The sequence below is a fragment of the Eretmochelys imbricata genome, chromosome 14 (genome assembly GCF_965152235.1).
Source record: "Eretmochelys imbricata isolate rEreImb1 chromosome 14, rEreImb1.hap1, whole genome shotgun sequence".
NCBI classification, from domain to species: domain Eukaryota; kingdom Metazoa; phylum Chordata; order Testudines; family Cheloniidae; genus Eretmochelys; species Eretmochelys imbricata.
The window spans coordinates 14,345,873-14,366,821 of NC_135585.1; the positions used below are offsets into that span (position 1 = coordinate 14,345,873).

At 50.7% G+C, this 20,949-nt stretch overlaps 1 protein-coding gene across 1 annotated transcript in view; it reads right to left on the reverse strand.

The window, feature by feature from the left end:
* GRIN2C (glutamate ionotropic receptor NMDA type subunit 2C) overlaps positions 1 to 16,359 on the reverse strand; it is a 39,329-nt gene extending 22,970 nt beyond the window's left edge. Inside the window, exons 1-4 of the mRNA XM_077834010.1 lie at positions 16,292 to 16,359; positions 12,762 to 13,185; positions 3,470 to 4,062; positions 1,493 to 1,607 (exon numbers count right to left, since the gene is read on the reverse strand). Coding sequence (XP_077690136.1) covers positions 1,493 to 1,607; positions 3,470 to 4,062; positions 12,762 to 13,185; positions 16,292 to 16,359 — 1,200 coding nt within the window. The remainder of the gene's footprint in view (positions 1 to 1,492; positions 1,608 to 3,469; positions 4,063 to 12,761; positions 13,186 to 16,291) is intronic.
* Positions 16,360 to 20,949: the final 4,590 nt, after the last annotated feature.

Consider the following 20,949-nt stretch of genomic DNA (forward strand, 5'->3'; position numbering starts at 1 on the left):
TGAGATCTTTAGTGATCACTAGTGGTCCTTTGTTACACAGCTCATGCCAAAGACAGCATGTTCCCGGCCCAAAACCATACTGGCTCAGAGGGAAGAGCACTCCCTCCTAAATCACTAACGCCACTTACTGCAGCATCCTGGTATTCTTAAGTTGCTCCACTTTCAGCTCTGACCCTGATCATTCCCTGAGAGCTCACCATGCCCCCTTGGGCTGTCGTCTGGTTTGCCTGAAGGCTGCTTCCTACCTTGGTGCTTTTCACCCTCTCAGAAGAAAGCAGCCTGTCTAAAAGAATATCAGACCCAGGTGCAAACACACTCCAGCGCTCCCAACCCCTGAATGCTGGGAACAGAACTCTCAATACTAATCACATCAAATGCTAGCCTGATTGTAAACACTGCAGTTCAGAGCGAGAATCCCCCAGTATTCCAGCTGGTGTGAAATAAAACTTCAAATAGCAGCAGGAGGACTCAGGGTGGGTCTGGGAGGCCTATAAGGGGAGTCGTCAGTGGTATTTAATGGGAGCAACCAAAAAATGGGGATCTCAGGCTGCAGAAGCATAACTGGGAGTAGTTATAGAGATAGAGCCTGTGTAAGGAGGAGGAGCACAAGGGGGCTCAACGGAGAAAATAGAGAGGGTTATCTAACAGGAGTATGGGGAGTCTCTAAAGGGGTGGTCAAGGTGGTGTAGGAGCCAACCGAGAGTCTGTGGGAGAAGTAAAAGCACATGGAAGCCTCCAAGCGGAGGAGCAGGAGAACACGGGACCTCCAAAGGAGCTTGGTGGCTAGTTTGTGGCAGTCTCCAGAGCACATGGTGGAGGGATCCTAAGAAGTGCATATAGATGCTCATGGGGATGGGGGTGGTAAGGGCACTGTGGGTGCCTAATGAAGGTGTTTGGATTGGTTGCAAATGGGGGGGAGCTTGTCACAGGTATTAGTGGATCTGGAACCTCGAGGGAGAGAAGCCATTGGGTAGAGTTTGGAGCTACTGAGGCACTGGGGATGGGCGGGTATGAGCCCGCCCATTACTAAAGCCCCCCCGCCCCCACTGTAAGGGGAGGAGCCACAGGACCCAGACATGAACTAAATCCACAGGATTAATGAAAAACAGGGATGGGAGTGAAGGCACCAGGGATAAAATCAGGGATCCAGAGGGAGACATGAAGCAGAGAACCCTGGACAGCTCCCGCTACTCCTCAAAGGCATCCAGGGAGGCAGAGGAACCCTGCCCCGAGACGTGACATGAGGAGGGCTCAGGAGTCGTAAAGAGTCTGGAGCAGACGGAGCAGCAGAGCGTGGCAGTTCCTACGTAACTCTTTAGTAGGATGTTCTCTCTGGACAGCAGCCTCTTCTCTCACCCACCCCTTCCCGTGTTGGTTTTAACCTATAGCGCCCAGTGGATGCTGTGCTTTGCAGGGGGAAGTGTTCCTGAGTGGCCATGCCTTAAAAGAGAGGGAGACGACTGTGGATGCTGAAGGGGAAAGCAGCCCTTACCATCTCCCAGAGCCGATGCCGGTTCAGTGAGATCACCACCATGGTTGGCCTCACCAAGTAACCAGCTTCATTGAAGGAGAAGTCCCTGTGCTCCCACGTCACATTCAGCAGGTGCCTGTGGGGGAAAACAAGAAGCACTGCGGCCCAGAAAGGTGGGAACTTCCCAAACAGGGCTAGCAACCTCTCTCCCTCCCACAGACGCCATCACCAACATGGGCTAACTCAGAGTCCAGATTCCAGCCTGGCCTCTCTCCCAATCATTGCCCCTAGGATCATCTGGCAGCCTGTTCTATCAGGTCTAGGCTGAGGAAATCTGGGTTCTATGCCTGGCTCTGTCATTGACTAGCTGAGCCACCTTGGGAGAGTCACTTCACCACTGCCTGCCTCAGTTTCCCCACCTGTCAAAGAGGCATAACAATCCCCTAACTTGGCAGCATGCTCTGAGATCTAGGGCCGGAAAGCACTATACAAGGGTGGAGCTTTGTTATCCTTTCCTCAGTATGGGCCACAGTTATAAGTCCCATGGGTAGGGTGCAACAAGGCTTCCCAGACAAAAGCAACCTGCAGGGAAACTAAGGCAAGGAGTCTGCATGGATTGGGATAGCAGGAGATCAGGAAGAGCTCCACCTGACTTACCCGTTTACACCAAGCCTATCCCCACAGTCCCAAAATATTGGCAGTACATTACATGACCGAACAACAAATTAGCGCCCCCGCTCCAAGGTTTCACCCCGCTCCCTCAGTCCAGGAACCAGAGGGAGGCAAAGGCAAAGCCAGACGGCGCTCCAGCAATTTAGAGACACACGAAACGTAGCTGACATCCCAGGATCTTAACCCCCCCCTTTATTTTCCCAAAGAGTGTGGTCTGCCAACAGGCTAACGAGCTAAACAGGCAGAACATTCCAAATCAGTTAACAGGGCGTGTGGGGAAGGGGAGCATTGGGCACGGAGCGGCGGCAAGGTCACTGGCTTGGCACCATGCCCACGTGTGCGAGCCGAGTGTGGGCATATTCAGCTCTAGCACATAAGCGCAGCCTGGTGACTGGTATCACTCGCCCTCAGTGTCATTCCTTCAGACAGGTGCCCTCCCCTCCATTTCCTTCCTCCCTTTACCCAGCTCCCACCCCCCGCTGGCGAGTAAGTGATTCTGTGGGACTGGATCACCCAAGCAGCACAGGGTTTGACCAAACCCGGAGCCAGAGCCCCTTGCTCAATTAGCCAAGGGTCACACTCGGATTAAAAAACGTTGCACGGAGACAAGTCCTTCAGGCTTTGTAGCCTGGCCCTCCCTCTCCTCCCCTGGCCCTTTGTGCCCGCTGCGTCCTGCGCTTTCCCTCTATCGCCCTACTCCTTTGCGCCACACCCCACGTTGGCAGTGGTGCAGAACGCTGCCGCTTTCGCCCTGAGCGAGCCCTTGGAGGAAGGGAAAAAGAGACTTTTCCCTCTATACCCATCTCGCTCGGCTCTATCTGGCAGTGGGGCGCAATGGGCAAGTCACTGGCCTTGGAGTCTGGACACCTGGGTTTGCTTCCTGGCTCTGACCTGGTCAGTGACCCGGGGCAAGGTCACATTCCCTGCTGTAGGTCTATGAGGGGTGTGGGGAAAAGTGAAGGAGGTTGAGTTCTCTCACCCCCAGGAAAGGGCAGTCCTGGCAGCTCAGAGCTGAATAGGAAGCGCCCCTCTACCAGCCAAGAGGTGGAGCTTAGCATCGTTAAGCTGATCAATTTACTGGGCCCTCACGCTCTCTGATGCGGATCCCCCCCACACACACTTTCAGGAGGTCCAGGGTGGGGATTTCCCCAATTGGTGGGGTTCAGTAGCTCTCTGAGTGGATACTGCCAACCTACCCCTGCCCACGGGAGGGTACCTCCAGGCCTCTCTGAGAACTTTATCCCCTTCTTTCCTGATCCCCACTATGCAAGTTGCTAAGTCCCAGCACTGCTGGTGGCTACCCAGGAGCAACTTTTCCAGGCTGACCTGTAGAAAGTTCTGTTGGCGGTGGTGGTAGGCGGCGTCTTACAGTCCTTGCCCACGTCTGGGAGGTACCCGTGGGTCCTGAAGTAGCTCTCAGCCCCCGTGGCGATGATGGCCATGCCATCCTGAACCTTCTGCCTCAGGCTCATCTTCCAGCTCTCGGTCACCACGCTGATGAGGCCGACGGGGAAAGAGGCAGGTGGGATCTCCATGTTCCCCACCGTCAGGCTTGGCACAATCCAGATGTAGCCGGGCCCGACCAAGCCCGCCTGCTCCGCCACCTGGAAGAGGTACACAGCCTCCTCCCGCGAGCAGTACACAATCATCACCTGGGCATCAATCTGCCGTAGCAGCCGCTGGGTTTTGGAGTTGCTCCCATCCTGGGTCATCTCAAAGGTCAGGACGTCCTGGAGTTCCCAACCAAAGTAGCTGGCGTCCGTGAAGGAACGGATAACGTCCACGAAGATGTTGTACCCTGGGTACAGGCTGGTGATGACCGCAAAGGAGCCCCAGTCATATTCCTCCAGGACTTTGAAGATCACCTGGATCTGCTGCTCAATGGAGACTCCCAGCTGCAGGAAGGCAGAGTCGGGCTCCTGGAAGAGAAAGCCACCCACCATAGAGAGGAGAATGGATTAGCAACTGGTTAAGTGCAAAGAGCCCCAGGGTGCCAATCTTCTCCCCTTTCCTCTCTTAGAAACCTTCACAGGCTGAAGAAGTCACCACCAATCTAGCACCCCAGCTCCCAGCCCTATGACTGGCATGGATAGACTGCCCAGTCTTGTGCTCACAGTTCAGGGCTAAGAGTCAGGAAACTGGGTCTGTCCCCACCTGTCATTGGCTTATTGGGTGACCTCAGGCAAATTACTTCACCCTGCTGTGTCTCAATTCTCCCCCACCCCCATGCTGTAAAATGGGGATAAAAACCAGCTACATAACTTCCAGGGCTGTTAAGAGGATGAATTAATTAATGTTTGTAAAAGTGCCATCTAAATGCAGAGGATTATTATTGCTGCTATTTTCAGTCCAGCATCAAACACTCTTTTCCTTTATCTGCTATTCCAACTCAAGTATTTCCCACTCCCACCCCTCTCTTCCCCTCCCCCATTTCTTATCCCAGTGGCTCTTCAAATTGCTTCACTCTGCTGAGCAAGGGAGGACCCCACAGACCACTGGTGGCCTACAAACAATAGTCTGAGTCTTATCCCATACCTGCTCAGCCCAGTTCTTATATACCTTTCCCTGAGATCATATCTTCCGTGCCTTATCACGCATCTCTCCTCCTGATTCTGGATGCTGAATATCTGTTTCCCAATCCAACAACATGATCAGGGATCTCAAACTTTCATAATTCCAATTCCCAGTTATATTTCATTCCTCATTTTGTACATTCTGAGCCCTTCCATTTTCAGCTCTGTATCTCCCAGACTGCCCATTCCAAAAACCTACATTTTTACTTATGATCCCATAGGCCTTCAAGTTTGCCAGTATGAAGAGATCATCTGAGCAGTGCCAGGAGGTGGTGGAAACTCCATCACTTAGGATATATAAAATTAACCAGTTTAGGATTCCCCTTGTTTTTTCCTACCGCCCCTCCCCCCCCAGACGTTCTTGTTAAACCCTGGATTTGTGCTGGAAATGGCCCAGCTTGATTATCATACACATTGTAAGGAGAGTGATCACTTTAGATAAGCTATTACCAGCAGGAGAGTAGGGTGGGGGGAGGTATTTTTTCATGCTGTGTGTGTATAAAAAGATCTTCTACACTTTCCACAGCATGCATCCGATGAAGTGAGCTGTAGCTCACGAAAGCTTATGCTCAAATAAATTGGTTAGTCTCTAAGGTGCCACAAGTACTCCTTTTCTTTTTGCAAATACAGACTAACATGGTTGTTACTCTGAAACCTTATCATATGTTCACTGATACTTTATCCTGTCTGAGAGGGATGGGCTAGATTACCTAAAAGGCCTTTTCTGTTCCTAATTTCTATGACTAACTCTTCCTTTGACCAAAATTCATCCTCAATTTAATTTTTCTGCAACTTCAGAAGAGACAAACATTTTTCTTTACGATTATGAAAAAATGAAACATTTGAGTAAAAAAAACCTGCCTGGTGAATTAATGCTGTTAAACTTCATTTACACATGCCCCATACCCACCTTGCCTTTTCAAGAATCGCACTGGCCATCTCCCTCTCTCCCACACCACCCCAACCATCTGTCCCACTCATTAGCAAATCTTAATTGATCTGATTCCATCTTAAATGGTTTACAAAATGGAATTTACTGAAGGTCACAGAGAAGGCAGGGGGATTTTTTGGTGCAAACTGCCATAATCTCCATTGAATTGTTTTTACAGGGAAACATCAATCAGTCCTCCTGGAGATTAATTCCCAGGTATACTCAGAGTTGTCAGGTAGATACATTGTCTTGGGGGAGACTACCCCAGATTTGAGAAGCCTGTTGTAGAGGAGTTTGCAACTGTCATAAATATAAAGGGGAGGGTAAACCCCTTTAAAATCCCTCCTGGCCAGAGAAAAAAATCCTCTCACCTGTAAAGGGTTAAGAAACTAAAGGTAACCTCACTGGCACCTGACCAAAATGACCAATGAGGAGACAAGATACTTTCAAAAGCTGGGAGGAGGGAGAGAAACAAAGGGTCTGGTCTGTCTGTCTATATGCTGCTTTGCCAGGGATAGACCAGGAATGGAGTCTTAGAACTTTTAGTAAGGAATCTAGCTAGGTGTGCGTTAGATTATGATTTCTTTAAATGGCTGAGAAAAGAATTGTGCCGAATAGAATAACTATTTCTGTCTGTGTATCTTTTTTGTAACTTAAGGTTTTGCCTAGAGGGGTTCTCTATGTTTTGAATCTAATTACCCTGTAAGGTATCTACCATCCTGATTTTACAGGGGGGATTTCTTTATTTCTATTTACTTCTATTTCTATTAAAAGACTTCTTGTAAGAAAACAATGCTTTTTCATTGTTCTCAGATCCAAGGGTTTGGGTCTGTGGTTACCTATGCAAATTGGTAAGGCTTTTTATCCAACATTTCCCAGGAAAGGGGGGGGGTGCAAGTGTTGGGAGGATTGTTCATTGTTCTTAAGATCCAAGGGTCTGGTCTGTAGTCACCTAGGCAAATGGGTGAGGCTTTTTACCAAACCTTGTCCAGAAAGTGGGGTGCAAGGTTTTAGGGAAGTATTTTGGGGGGAAAGACGTGTCCAAACAGCTCTTCCCCAGTAACCAGTATTTGTTTGGTGGTGGTAGCGGCCAATCCAAGGACAAAGGGTGGAATATTTTGTACCTTGGGGAAGTTTTGACCTAAGCTGGTAAAGAGAAGCTTAGGAGGTTTTTCATGCAGGTCCCCACATCTGTACCCTAGCATTCAGAGTGGGGGAGGAACCTTGACAGCAACCAAGAGACACGCAGCTCCAAGAAGGAAACGGAGGACATCCCTGCAAAAGAGTGAACTCCAGCACTGCTGCCAGAATTAAACCCTCTGTAAAATATAGAGAATCCACTGCGAGGAGATGGGAAGAATCAGAGAAAGTGCTGCAGCCCTCTGGGTCCAGAGCACTGCAAATTCAAGGCCCATTTGTAATCATTCGGAGCTTGATTCTGATACTCTGAATCATGAGTAGTACCTTACACTCTAGCAGTCCTATCAAGCTCAATGGTTGATGATTTTGTGGGCCTAAATTTGCACCACAATTAACTGCAGGGGTGAGTTACACACACAAAGCTTTCTGGTGGCACCCACAAGTCAGGTAGCCACACATGCAAACAGTGTCATTTGGTCCAGGTACAAAATGCCAGGCCGTGTTATTTACAGGCACAAAACTGCACCCACGAAAGTGGAAAACAGGCTAAGGACCTTTTGAACATCAGGCCCCAAAAAAGATTCCAAACTGCTAACCAAAATACAGGTGAAGGGTTAGAATAGATCAAGACCCAGCTCCAGGGTTCTGTGTTTCCCACTTAATACAACGTATTTTTAGGGGGCAAATCCTGCGAACTCTCCATGCACAGAACTCTTACTGAAGTCACAGAGAAGTCCACTCGCAGAGGGCTAGTAGGATCAGGGCCTGGTTTTGCACAGAGATGGCGTTCACACAAACTGCATCCCAACACACCTTCCAGACTTACGTGGGTAGGATAAACACGAGCAGAGGGGGGCTCAGAGGTGCAGCTGGCAGAGAAAGGGGTTTCAGCGGGGAGTTGTGAAATCAGCTGAAGCTCAGACGAGGCAGAGAGATGCAAAGAGGCTGTTTGACATGGAAGGACCCTTGAAGGAGACTATTGCACCAGGAGCGGCCAGATTGCATGCAGTGGAGCAGAGAGGCTGGTGCTATGAAGAGCGGAGGGAGGGAGGGAGGTGATAGAGATAAGGTACAGGAACAGGGCCATGGAAGGTTTGGAAATCAGCTCCACGATGAAGAGGATTAGATGGGACTCCATTCATACTCTGTCAGTACAGCTCCTTAAAACCAAATGTCAGTAAGGTCCCATTAGGGGACCTACACATCCCTGTCCGAAGAGCTGAGCCCCTCCTTTTGCAACACCCAATGTCTTGGCTGCAAGAGTAACAGAACCAGTGCTGAGAACTGGACTGGGTTGTCTTTTGTCCCAAATAAAAACAAAGGTAAATCGTTGTGATCTCCCCACACTAAAAACAGGAAGAATGCCCCCCATGCTATGTGCCCTAACCCCCGCCCCGACCAAAAAAAAAAAAAAAAAAAAAAACAACCTATTCCCCGCTTTTAAAGCCCTGCATCATAGTGCCACTTCCTCCAGTCAGGGGTCCTGGCAGCTCATTGCTGCCTCTCCTGAATTGGCTTGTAGGTCTCTCCCAGATGGAGCTGGGCATGTTAATACCAAACTTCAAGCTCACTGTGTCTGGGGAAGGGGCTCAAGATCTCGTTTTTAAGCATTGCTTCTGGGCAGGCCAGGCTGGCACCCGTAATGTACAGTGTTTCCCATAAAAAAGCATTTGGGAACAGTCTCCTCAAGCTCTTCCTCCTCCCCCAACCCTTCAATGGGACGAGGTTGTATTTTTTATTGGATCTTAAAGATTTGCCGATTACATAAACTGCCCATGAGAACCTGGCATCAAACTTCCACAAACAAACACAATCGCATCTGCAGCGAACTAGGCTCAAGGAAATCTTTACACATTTCCCTGCAAGCAGATGACAGTAACAGCGTCTGACACCCAGCTATGGGCAAACAAACTAAAAATAATTACCCAGTATGCAGTCCACCTGTAAGAAATTGCAGCGCCCTGCAGCTTTCTAGGCAATGCATGTTCAGGTGGCTTGGGCTGGTGATTTAAGACACAACTGCTGCTGGCATGAAGCATGGGGCTGGATTCCATCCTCACCAGCCTGAGCTGAATCTCAATGGGCCTGTCGGGGACACCATCAGTCTTGGGAGCCTTTGTGTTGACTGTGGTGACTTAAGACCACATCCTGCGAGGTGCTGGACACCTTTAACTCCCACTGGAGTCAGCAGTGTGTGCTCAGCACTTGCAGGACCAGGATCTTGGCAGGAGAGCTTCAGGGACCAGTGCCTGGGACTGTCCTGCCTTCCCCCCGCTCCCCAGGGTGCAGAGATACACCAACAGGGTCAAGGGGTGGCCTTGTTTTCACTCAGCTCTACTCAGCACCTTCCATTTCACATCTCCTACCAGCTTGTGTGTCACTCAGACCCTCAGTTCCCTCTTCCCAGCGCTTCTCCTCACCCCTCCAATGAATTCTGCCTTCTTAGCACGCTCCCCTAATCACACACAACACATGGCGTGTATCCCTGTTAGGCCCCCTCCACATAGCGTACGTCTACACTGCTGCTGGAACTGTAGCGCCCAGTCGAGTGGACAAACACACACAAGCTCTGATCAAGCTACCACGCTAAAAGTAGCGGTGTGGCCACATCTGCACCGGTGGTGGCTCAGGCCAGTCACCCGGGGACACGCCTAGGGTCTCACAACCGTGCTCAGGCAGCTCGATCAGAAATTGCATAGATACCTCTACCCGAGCAGGGAATTACACCTCCCAGTTTAGATGTACCCATAGAGGATACAACACACCCAGAGAGGAAACCAGCCTACTACTGCTGCCAGCTAATTGAGTTCCTCCGTTAGTTCAAGTGAGGGAATGTCATGCTTTAGTGCTGAAGTTCCCAGATTAAAACTCTGTTGACACCCATGGCAGGCCAAGGGGGTGTCATTACTTATACATAACCCGAAAGAAGGGACTGTAGGGCCTGATCCTGAGACACTTCCATGGGGCTCAGTGACCATTTCTCGCACTCGGTGTGGGTAGGGTTGGCCTTGACTTTTCCACTTTGAGTCAGAGGAGTTTCATCTGCTACTATCGCCAGGCTCCAAGCTTGCCTGGCTGGGCCTGCTTTGCCTGCGCTGCGAGAGTTACATTCCGAGAGGCAGCCACATACACAGCCACTGAAGGAGTTCTCAGAACCGTGTTTAACAAACCCCTCCAACATCCTCACAGTCTCCATTGCGGTGAGTGTCCCAGGGGCAGCTGTCACTTCCCAGCAGGAGTTTCAGTTTGAAGATGCAGAGCTGGACTCAGGGAATGGAGCTCCCATGTAAACACATGGGAAAGCAGGGATGTTCACAGCTATCATAGGGTAAGTGGCACTCAAAGGAGTAGGGGTGGACAGTGAGAGTTAACTAAACAGTGGCACTTGACATAGATGCTTATGCCTTAGATCAGGGATCGGCAACATTTGGCATGCGGCCCGTCAGGGAAATCCGCTGGTGGGCTGGGACGGTTTGTTTACCTGCAGTGTCCACAGGTTCGGCCAACTGCAGCTCCCACTGGCCGCGGTTCACCATTCCAGGCCAATGGGGCTGCGGGAAGCAGCAGCCAGCACATCACCAGCCCACACCGCTTCCCGCAGCCCCCATTGGCCTGGAATGGGGACCGCAGCCAGTGGGAGCTGCGATTGGCCAAAACTGCGGACGCTGCAGGTAAACAAACCATCCCGACCGGCCAGCGGATTTCCCTGACCAGCTGTGTGCCAAACGTTGCCGATCCCTGCCCTAGATTGTGAGCTAATCGGAGCCGGAGCCATTCTTTTTGAATATTTGAAGAGCACCTTGTTCATAGAGGGCACTACCAGAAACTGATAATTAATAATAATAGATCTTCTCTTACCATCACCATGACACTCTCCTGCTTCCCCATGCATTCAAACGTTGGTCTGCATTTCTTGTGTCTTAAAATACATAAGAACAGCCATACTGGGTTGAAAACTCGTGGCGAATGGGGGAAGTCCCGGATGACTGGAAAAAGGCTAATGTAGTGCCAATCTTTAAAAAAGGGAAGAAGGAGGATCCTGGGAACTACAGGCCAGTAAGCCTCACTTCAGTCCCCGGAAAAATCATGGAGCAGGTCCTCAAAGAATCAATCCTGAAGCACTTACATGAGAGGAAAGTGATCAGGAACAGTCAGCATGGATTCACCAAGGGAAGGTCATGCCTGACTAATCTAATTGCCTTCTATGATGAGATTACTGGTTCTGTGGATGAAGGGAAAGCAGTGGATGTATTGTATCTTGACTTTAGCAAAGCTTTTGACACTGTCTCCCACAGTATTCTTGTCAGCAAGTTAAAGAAGTATGGGCTGGATGAATGCACTATAAGGTGGGTAGAAAGTTGGCTAAATTGTCGGGCTCAACGGGTAGTGATCAATGGCTCCATGTCTAGTTGGCAGCAGGTGTCAAGTGGAGTGCCCCAGGGGTCAGTCCTGGAGCCGGTTTTGTTCAATATCTTCATAAATGATCTGGAGTATGGTGTGGATTGCACTCTCAGCAAATTTGCAGATGATACTAAACTGGGAGGAGTGGTAGATACGCTGGAGGGCAGGGATAGGATACAGAGGGACCTAGACAAATTGGAGGATTGGGCCAAAAGAAATCTGATGAGGTTCAATAAGGATAAGTGCAGGGTCCTGCACTTAGGATGGAAGAACCCAATGCACAGCTTCAGACTAGGGACCGAATGGCTAGGCAGCAGTTCTGCGGAAAAGGACCTAGGGGTGACAGTGGACGAGAAGCTGGATATGAGTCAGCAGTGTGCCCTTGTTGCCAAGAAGGCCAATGGCATTTTGGGATGTATAAGTAGGGGCAAAGCGAGCAGATCGAGGGACGTGATCATCCCCCTCTATTCGACATTGGCGAGGCCTCATCTGGAGTACTGTGTCCAGTTTTGGGCCCCACACTACAAGAAGGATGTGGATAAATTGGAAAGAGTCCAGCGAAGGGCAACAAAAATGATTAGGGGTCTGGAACACAGGACTTATGAGGAGAGGCTGAGGGAACTGGGATTGTTTAGTCTGCGGAAGAGAAGAATGAGGGGGGATTCGATAGCTGCTTTCAACTACCTGAGAGGTGGTTCCAGAGAGGATGGTTCTAGACTATTCTCAGTGGTGGAAGAGGACAGGACAAGGAATAATGGTCTCAAGTTGCAGTGGGGGAGGTTTAGGTTGGATATTAGGAAAAACTTTTTCACTAGAAGGGTGGTGAAACACTGGAATGCGTTGCCTAGGGAGGTGGTGGAATCTCCTTCCTTAGAAGTTTTTAAGGTCAGGCTTGACAAAGCTCTGGCTGGGATGATTTTATTGGGGATGGGTCCTGCTTTTGAGCAGGGGATTGGACTAGATGACCTCCTGAGGTCCCTTCCAACCCTGATATTCTATGATTCTAGACCAAAGGTCCATCTAGCCTAGTATCCTGTCTTCCGACAGTGGCCAGCGCCAGGTGCCCCAGAGGAAATGAACAGAAAGGTCATCATCAAGTGATCCATCCCCTCTCACCCTTTCCCAGCTTCTGGCAAACAGAGGCTAGGGACACCATCCCTGCCCATCCTGGCTAATAGCCATTGGTAGACATATCCTCCATGAACTTATCTAGTTCTTTTTTGAACCACATTATAGTCTTGGCCTTCACAACATCCTCTGGCAGAGTTCTACGACACCAGATAGTTAAGAATACAGCTCCTTGCCTATTTAGCATTGCAGACACTTTAGACAACATTGTAGTGATTTGCTCCTCCCTGAAAATAAAATGATTGGAAATTTACGTATGCACATTAGGGGCCAGATCCCCAGCCGATGTCAACTAACACAGATTGGTTGACTTCTATGGAGCTGTGCTGACTTACACAAGCTGGGCATTTGGGCCTATATATTTAAAGGATTTCATGAGTCTCCCTAATTTCCCCCCCTGCCTCCCATCCACCATCTCCAGAAATAACCAGTGAAGAGATTTCACCTTGGGGGTCAGGACCACGGCAGAGCCCCCACTGATACTGATGATGGGGACCTGGGTCTGGGAGGATATGAAGTCCAGAATCTGTGCCACAGCCTCTGTGCCGATGTTGTCCTCAAAGACGATGCCGTGGATCTTGGTGCTGGCGAGGATGTTGCAGATCTGGGTCAGGAGGGTGCTGGGGTTGGTGTCATTCACAATCACCGTGACCGGGTGGATCTCCAGAGGCAGGTCCAGGAAGCTCTGGTGAGTCAGCCGGCTGCGGACGTGGAGAGGGTATGAGGAGCCCCCAAACACCACGGCCACATTTACCACTGGCTCCCCAGGGCCTGGCAGCAGGAGATCCAGTATGACAGCTGAACAGCCCAGCACCATGGACAGTACCAGAGTGTGCGTCAGAGCTCTGCCCATGTCCACCACCGAGTTCCTGCAACCCAAAGCAAACAGAAACCAGGGTGGGAATGGGCAACAGACAGACCTGAGCGCGGACGGGGTGGGAGGCCCAAAGAGGGAGGGGGAAGGGGAGCAGGGAGAAAGAAGAACAAATTAGCAGGAGAGGAGCTTAGAGCCTGGCAGCAGGGAGAGAGGGGCCTGCCATCAGAGAGCCAGCAGAAGCCCTGGCAACAAGGCGAGGAACACGGCTAGCACCTGGGATCCTGTGCTCCATGAGTGACCTCCACTCCTGCAGGCCAGCTCTCCTCCCCACAGCTCCATATAGCCCTGGCTCCAGGGCAGCACACCTTGTTATCAGCTGCTTCTTCATAGGAACAATCAGGGAATGAAACAAGCTAGGCACACAGTGATCCCCCATTTCCAGGTCTGCAGGCCTCTCCTGCCCTTCTCTCCAACAGCTCCTACTCTGCACCTCGCTGCCTGATGACCTTACGTTTTTCTCCCTTTGATCCCCAGCCCCTCATCCCCCACCCTACTGCGTGCCGCATACACCGGTTAGCACGATGACTCAGCTACCACCAGCTCCATGCTCAGCCTTCGAGAGGCAGCTCCTACACGCAGGGAGCCTAAGCTCAGGAAGGTCTGGATCCTTCTGTTCAGAAATTTCAAAGCCAGGGGCCTGGACTTGGCTTGAAGCATTCCCAGCTGTGGAGCACTTTTGTCGAGCTGACACACAGGGTGTCCATCCCATGGCTCTGATAAGTGCTCGGAGGAGATGAAAGGCTGAAGCCCCACGCATTGGGCTGAGCGTATCCCCCTCAGAAGTGAGGTTTTCAACCCCTCCCTGCTTGGCATGCTCTGCACTCTGCACACCAAAGCCAAGCAGAGACTCAGCAACAGTCAGTCACAGCGCACCCCTTCAAATGCCCCTCTTTGGGCACCGTCCGGCCATACGGGATAGAGGCAGCTCCTGAGGAAGCCTGTCAGCTCAGCTCCTGGGATGGGCAGTGAGGGAATGGGATGGGGGAAAGGGTGTCACTCAAGGCCAACACGGGTGCCTTCCCATTACCGTGGGACAATACCCCACCACTGGCTGAAGTCAATAGCAGGTGTGCATACAGAACGAATGGATGATCAGATCTGTGATATTCAGTGGCCCCTGCTTCCCACTGCTCCCCCCCGGCCCAACCCCGAACCCATCCCAGTGCCCCCTATCTTCCCACCACTCCCCCGGCCCAACCCCGAACCCATCCCAGTGCCCTCTACTGCTCCCTCCAGCCTACTCCCTCCCCCAAAGCTCTAGTGTTTGCCAGCTCCTTTCACTCTGGGTGCAGGCTCCCTAGCTGCTCTCTAAGTTACTATCGCTGTGAAATTCCTTTATTTCCTTTCACTTCCCCAGTTTTTAATAGCTGTTTTATCATACACGAAGAGGGGGTGGACAAAGAGGCAGAAGATGCAAAGAGTTGGAGGCTACACTGCCTGGCTCTTTGTAAGCCTGACAATCACTTCGAAGATTTAAAGTCACCATTCTCCCATCCGATCCATACAGCGGCTCTTTTATCTGCACTGCGGGTCTCTATGGCACGTTCCACACTCGCTGCCACTGCTGGCAGGAGAATAGTGTCCTTAGCTGCACAAGATGCTGGTGCTTCCTCTCCCCATACTAGATTGAGTGGAAGATCAGATTAAAAGCCCACTATGACAGATAGGGCAATTTCCTGCATATTCTTGGGAAACCTTATAGATTTAAGCTTAATTGTCTTTGGGGATCCATTGTATTAATTGCAAAGCGTATGCATTATTGTGGGCCAGGACTGCATGTGACCTCTCTGGGGGAGATGTGACGTAAGGTCTGGGAGTCCAAAAGATTACACTGAAAATGTGCCAGATGAGAATGGACTTTTGGGACAATAAGCGTGAAGTGCATTTCCTGTGGAATGCCTAGGGAGAAGTTAATGCAAATTCCCCCACCTCTAGTTATGTCTTTTAAAGCTATGCCCTGAGGAGTGGATCACTGTCTGCAGATTACCTGTTCCTGGAGATGAGATCAAAGGCCTGAGTTGTAGAAGAAACCAATGAACTGTCCAGCCTGGGTTCTGGTTCTGAATCTGAGACGGTCAAACTTCCATGGGGAAAACCAAGTTGCAGGGTTTGAAGGACTGACACCTGCTCTAGGTTGGAATTGGGATGACCTCTGCTAAGCTTTTTACTATATGTGTAAGTTCTTCTACTATTTTGAATATGTTTTTTCTATAATGCTGTCAGCTTAAGAATCAATGTGCTTGCTTACAAAGAGCTGTGTGGTAACTCATAACTGCAGACAATACATTAGGCATAGCCTCTGGAGAGAAAGCAAAGTGCAGACACTGGCCTGTTTAGGCAGTCTGGCTTGCTGGGAATATCACAGCGTAGGCAGGGAACTGTGCAGCCTTGAAAAACCCCTGGTCAGGAGGGAGAGAGATCCGGGTCTCCGCCCAAGAGAGGTGATGGCTGAGGAGCCAGGAGCCTACAGTGGGCGCCCTTAGTGGGCCACAGAAGAGGAATACAGGTGCAGTTGCCCTGAACATGACACCCACAGAGAGTGTAAAAGCTCTAGCATTGTATTACTCTAAACTAGGCAATACCTGCTACAGGGTGGCTGGCCCTTTAAGGGGAAGTTGGACCCAGCCCCACCTATGATGGATCAGCTGCCTCCCAGCTGAAACCAATCAGCTGGGGATCAGATGATTATACAAGCCAGCAAGGAGAGCGAGCTGCAGGAGATACAGGGAGAAGGAAGGTTTGCCCAGTGACAGGTCCTGGAGCAGGAGGGTTCCCAGGCAGATTACCTGGAAGAGCAGGGAGGCTGCAGCAAGGAAACCAATGGCTCTAGGGAAAGGCAGCTGTTGGATTTACATGGAACTGTTGTATTTGGGGTACACTGAAGACTGTTGGGCAAAAGGGCCTGAACAGCCTCTGGGCAAGGTGTGAATCCTTGCTGGGCTGGGGAGGCAGGCCTGCAGACTCCAGCCTCGTTAGCTGCCATGGCAGGGGTCTGAGTTTGGGGAGCTCAACCACCTCAATTTTTAGCCCTAATGCTAGGTGTGCAGTTGGACTGGTACCATATATACAGCATGCAGTCACACGCATTACAGCCTCACCGTCCCCATGTCCCTTGCATGGAACAGGCCTCCTGGAAGCTCTGGGCGATCTCTCGGACACACTGCATAGGCTCTACTCTATGCTATTCCTACCTAGAGCATTGCTGCCTTGGCGATGGTATGCAGGAACACTGAGCACTTCTGTAGCTTTTCATGGGTCGCTCTTAAAGCGCCTTGCAAAGCTGAGCAGGAACCATCATCTCCATTTTGTAGAGAGAGAAACTGAGGCACAAAGAGGGGAAGAGACTTGTCCAAAGTCAAGGACTCCCCATTCAGTGCCCTATCCTCCTGCAGCTCTCTCTGCTTGCTGGCTTTTACAATCATCTGATCCCCCCCTGCTTCCTTGCTATATCGATACATCAGAGCCCACCTGGGTGGAATGAGTTTCATATTTCAGTCCGACAACAGACTACATTACCCCCCGACACACCCACACACCTGTGGCATATTTTGCATGTGGTTAGAGAATTCAGAGGTGAAGGGGTTAAATAAAAGCACAGTTCTCCTTGTCTCCATCCTTTCCTCCTGGTGCCCTTTGTTCCTCAGCAACTCAGGCTCCGGGCGCCCTTGAACGTTTTTATATTATTTTAAATGATCTTCAGCAGCAATATTGTCTCCACTTTCCCATTCTCCTCCCCTCCCCCCCAGCTCCCGCCATCCCTGGTCAGTCAGTTACCAGAGAGCAGTTTGCCTTCCATTTTAAATTAAAAAAAAGAAATGTATTTCACAGGCTGATAGGCACCTTCAGTTCCATCAACTCAAAGATTAAGTACCCAGGGTAATAATAAAATATTTAAACATTTGAGGGGGGAAAAATGAGCTGTAAGTATTTTGGAGAAGACAGAAGACAGGCAGCTAATCCCGCAAAACAACGACATGTGACAAAGCCCTGCAAAGTTCAGGGAGATTCTAATTACTGTGAACTTCAGCTCAGCTGGAAGCTGGACACACCCATTAAACCAGAGAATTTATCAGTGAGGACAGGAAGCCAAGTATCCTGCCAAGTATCCTGCCCCCAAAACTAGCCACCCCTTGCTCTAAGGGCCCATGAATGTGTGACAGAGACTACCTCTTCCCTTCCTGCACTGTGTATGTCAGTTTCATTATTTTTTGCCAAATAGATTTTGATTGGCACCAGATCCGGCCAGTGGTCAGCCTGGTACAGTACCCTGTTTGACAGTAGCCAGAAACTTTTGAGGAAGAAATTCCAAAGCGGGGAATTATAAAATAGCCTGTCCAGAAGGGAAGTTTCTTCCAAACCCAGTCACTTAAAGGTTGTTTTATGCACTGAAACAAGAGGGATAAGAAGCATCTTCCACCCTACACGGGGCTAGAACCCACAATCCTCAGCTCAGGAGACCAGTGCCTTATCCATTAAGCTCCCAGGGCTCCACAAAACGTAAGGCTGAGTCAAAAGAGATCAAAATCTGAACCTGCCTCCTTGGCGCTGGTCAACGCTGGGGCTTTTGTTAAGAGTCTTCTCTGATTCTGATGCACTGTTTACCTTGGTCCCTTGTTGTTCCACAATGTCCTCCCGCCCCCCCCTCCCCACAGCATCACACAGCCAAACCCACAAAGATTCTTACAACTGACAGGCTTAGTGTGGGGAGACCTCTGGGCGATGGCAGCTCCCCCCACCCCTCCAAGCATTTCCAGGTTGAAGCTGCTCTTGGGTTTCCATCTGATATAGAACAATAATTCTAGGCAGCAGCTTAGCTTATAAGGGCCCAGTTCTGTTTCCAGTGAAGCCACAGGGAAAAGCCACATGGTTTGCAAAGGGAACAGGGTTGGGTCCTAAGTCACTGAGGGCCCCAATTATGCCTCGATCCACCTCTCAAAATAGCAAGGAGCTTCAAACACCCCTGCAGCAGCACTCACCCGGCCTGCCCCTTTCACCAGACTCTGAGGAAGGTACTCTGGGGGTCCAGGAATCACACTAGGGGAGGAAAAGACTGGCTTTGGGAGGAGAGGGGTGTGCATCATTTCCCACATCAGCTCCACCGTGCTCAGAGTGGAAATTCCCTGGCTGGAGGTTACATTACATACACTCTCTGTGGCAGGGAATCACGGCTTAATGGGGGTCCCAAAGGCAGCATGGTGCCAATGCAGCTGCACTGCAGGGGAGCAGTTGAGAGGCTCTGGATCTCCAGTGCCATCTCCATTAACCCCTCTCTTCCCACCCCTCATCCCCCATACCCATGTGGATCCAAGGGGAGCCACAGGGTTTGGGGTCTGGCCCCACAGCCCATCCTGAGGGGCTGGGGCAGAGATTCTACGCTGCACCCCCAGCAGGATGGCTGGAGAGAACCTTGCTAAGCTTTCTGCCCCCACTCATGGGGCAACACTGCAGGCATCTGGCCTCAAACTGCACTGTCCAAAACATAGTCTCCTGCTCCCATGCCGACAGGTGCTCCCTGGTGCATCCTGCTGAGAAGTGGCCCCATGTGGGGGTCTGAGCTCTTAGGGCAGGCACTGTCTTTGCAATATGTGGGTGTATTGTGCCCACCCCAACCGGGCCTATGACCTGCAGGCCAGACTCTGATAGAAACAACAGACACCAGCTCGTGACTCAGCTAACCAGGAAGGGAGCCCTGGGCCCAAGGTCATTACACTAGAGATAGGCCCAACTGCCAACATTGCACCCAAATTGGAATTCTCTGCACCTCAGAGTTGGAGTGGGGGTTTGTTGGGCCCCATGTGCAAAGTTTGGATTTGGATCTAGATGCCAGATGTCCTCCCCTCCCCCGATATATTGGGGTGTTTGGATCCTATTATGTCACTGTTTTATTTATATGGTGGTAGAGCCTAGGACCCCCAGTCCTGGGCCAGGACCCCACTGTGCTAGGCACTTTACAAACACAGAACAAAACACAGTTCCTGGCTCAAAGAGCTTCCAGTCTCTGCCTTCCTATAGCACTTTCCATCAGAAGATCTCAAAGTGCTTTGCAAACCTTAGCGAAGACTCTTACCCTCCATTGCAAAGTCAGTCAGTAATATCATCCTCCTCACACAATGGGGAAACTGAGGCACGTGGCAGTCGATTGACTTGCCTCAGGTCACCAGCAGGTCAGGGACCAAATCCCTGTGCCCTATGCTTTAAGTGCAAGACCGCCCCACTGAACCTTTCCCTTCCACATGCAATGCCAACTGACCAATCCAGAGAGGATCGTTAACGGCTGAGTAACGAAAGGAGATGTTTGACCATCCTCTGATGTTAATAGCAGGAACGGAGCAAAAGGGAGGCTCCTTTACATGGTGATACCGGCCTCCCACCCTGCTACTGACACAAACGTGGGTGTCAGCAAGATGTTGGCTGCCAGCAGGAGTCTTGGAAATGCCAATTGTAATTAAAAGCTGTAATTCCAAATGCATCTTTGCAGGGAGGAGCACCTCCCACCAGGGGACCTGCAGCCTGCTGGGCTGCACACGCTGTTTCACATCCCAGGCCCTTTCCTCATGCTTTTACTCCGCTCCTTTCGCACTCCATCCCTGCTCTGTTTCATCGCTAAGAAAGGCGGGAAGCAGAGGCTACAGCACAGGCCTAGAAGACAGGACCTCCTGAGTTCTACTCCTAGTTGTGACACTGGCTCCCTCTGCAGCCTTGGGCAAGTCACTTAGTCTTATTCCCATTCTCCAGAGGCGGTGCAGAGGTTATGTAACTGCACTTTCTCCCTCCAGCTAAAGGGGATGAGTCAAGTTACAGAGGATGGCTGGGAGGATTCGCGTTTGTAGAATAGCTAATAATTAAATAGCTAATTTAATTAATAATAATTAAAGCCCAACTGGAAGGTTTCTAGCAGAGGAGGAGCCATCTTTAAAGGAGGCACTTATTGAATTGCACCCCTGCTGCACAGGCTGTTGGTCAAGATTGTCAGCTCCTTGGGGCAGGGACGGTCTTTGTTCTGTGTTTGTCCAGCACCTAGTACAATGGGGTCTTGAGCCATGCCTGGGGCTCCTAGGCCCTACAATAACACAAACACTGTAGTGATGAGATTTCATCTTCATTCTCTCTCTACAGGCTAGAGCAGGGCTCATCTCCTTCATAATGCAAAAGGTCTCGCCCCCTTGGACTCTCCTGGATCTCCTCTGGGAATGAGAAGCTAGGTCAGCTTTAAGCAGTGGTAGGACCGTGGCCCCTGCAGCAACCTGCACAGTCACAACCCTTTCCTCCCCACCTAGCAGGGGGACCTGGTGTTCTGTTGCCAATAAGCATAAGGTCCTGTGTAAAGAAGGAACACTGGTGCATGGCCCGATCTCACAGCCTGGCAGCGAGACCAGACAGGGAAGCCAGTGATTCTGTCCTTAGGCTACAGTGATGGGCACAATTATCCCCATCCAGTGAGCAGGGGGGGAAGGCCCTGCAGTTTTTTCCTTGCTAGGGAGCCAATGAAGCACAGGAGAACATCAGTTTGCCTCAAATCTGCTTTCTGTCCTCAAAGAGAAGTTTAGGTCAAATCCAACAGGATAACCAACTCACCCACTCAGCTTTCTTCAGCATCTGCTTGTATTCAGGCCAGGACTGGACTGAATCTCCAAACCCTCTCCAGATAACCCGCAACACTCAGCAGCAGCTGACGTTTAAGGGTTAAGTGGAGGGAACGGCAGGAACAAAGTGATGCCTTAATACCTGGATATGGAAACCCTGGACCCTCCCACAG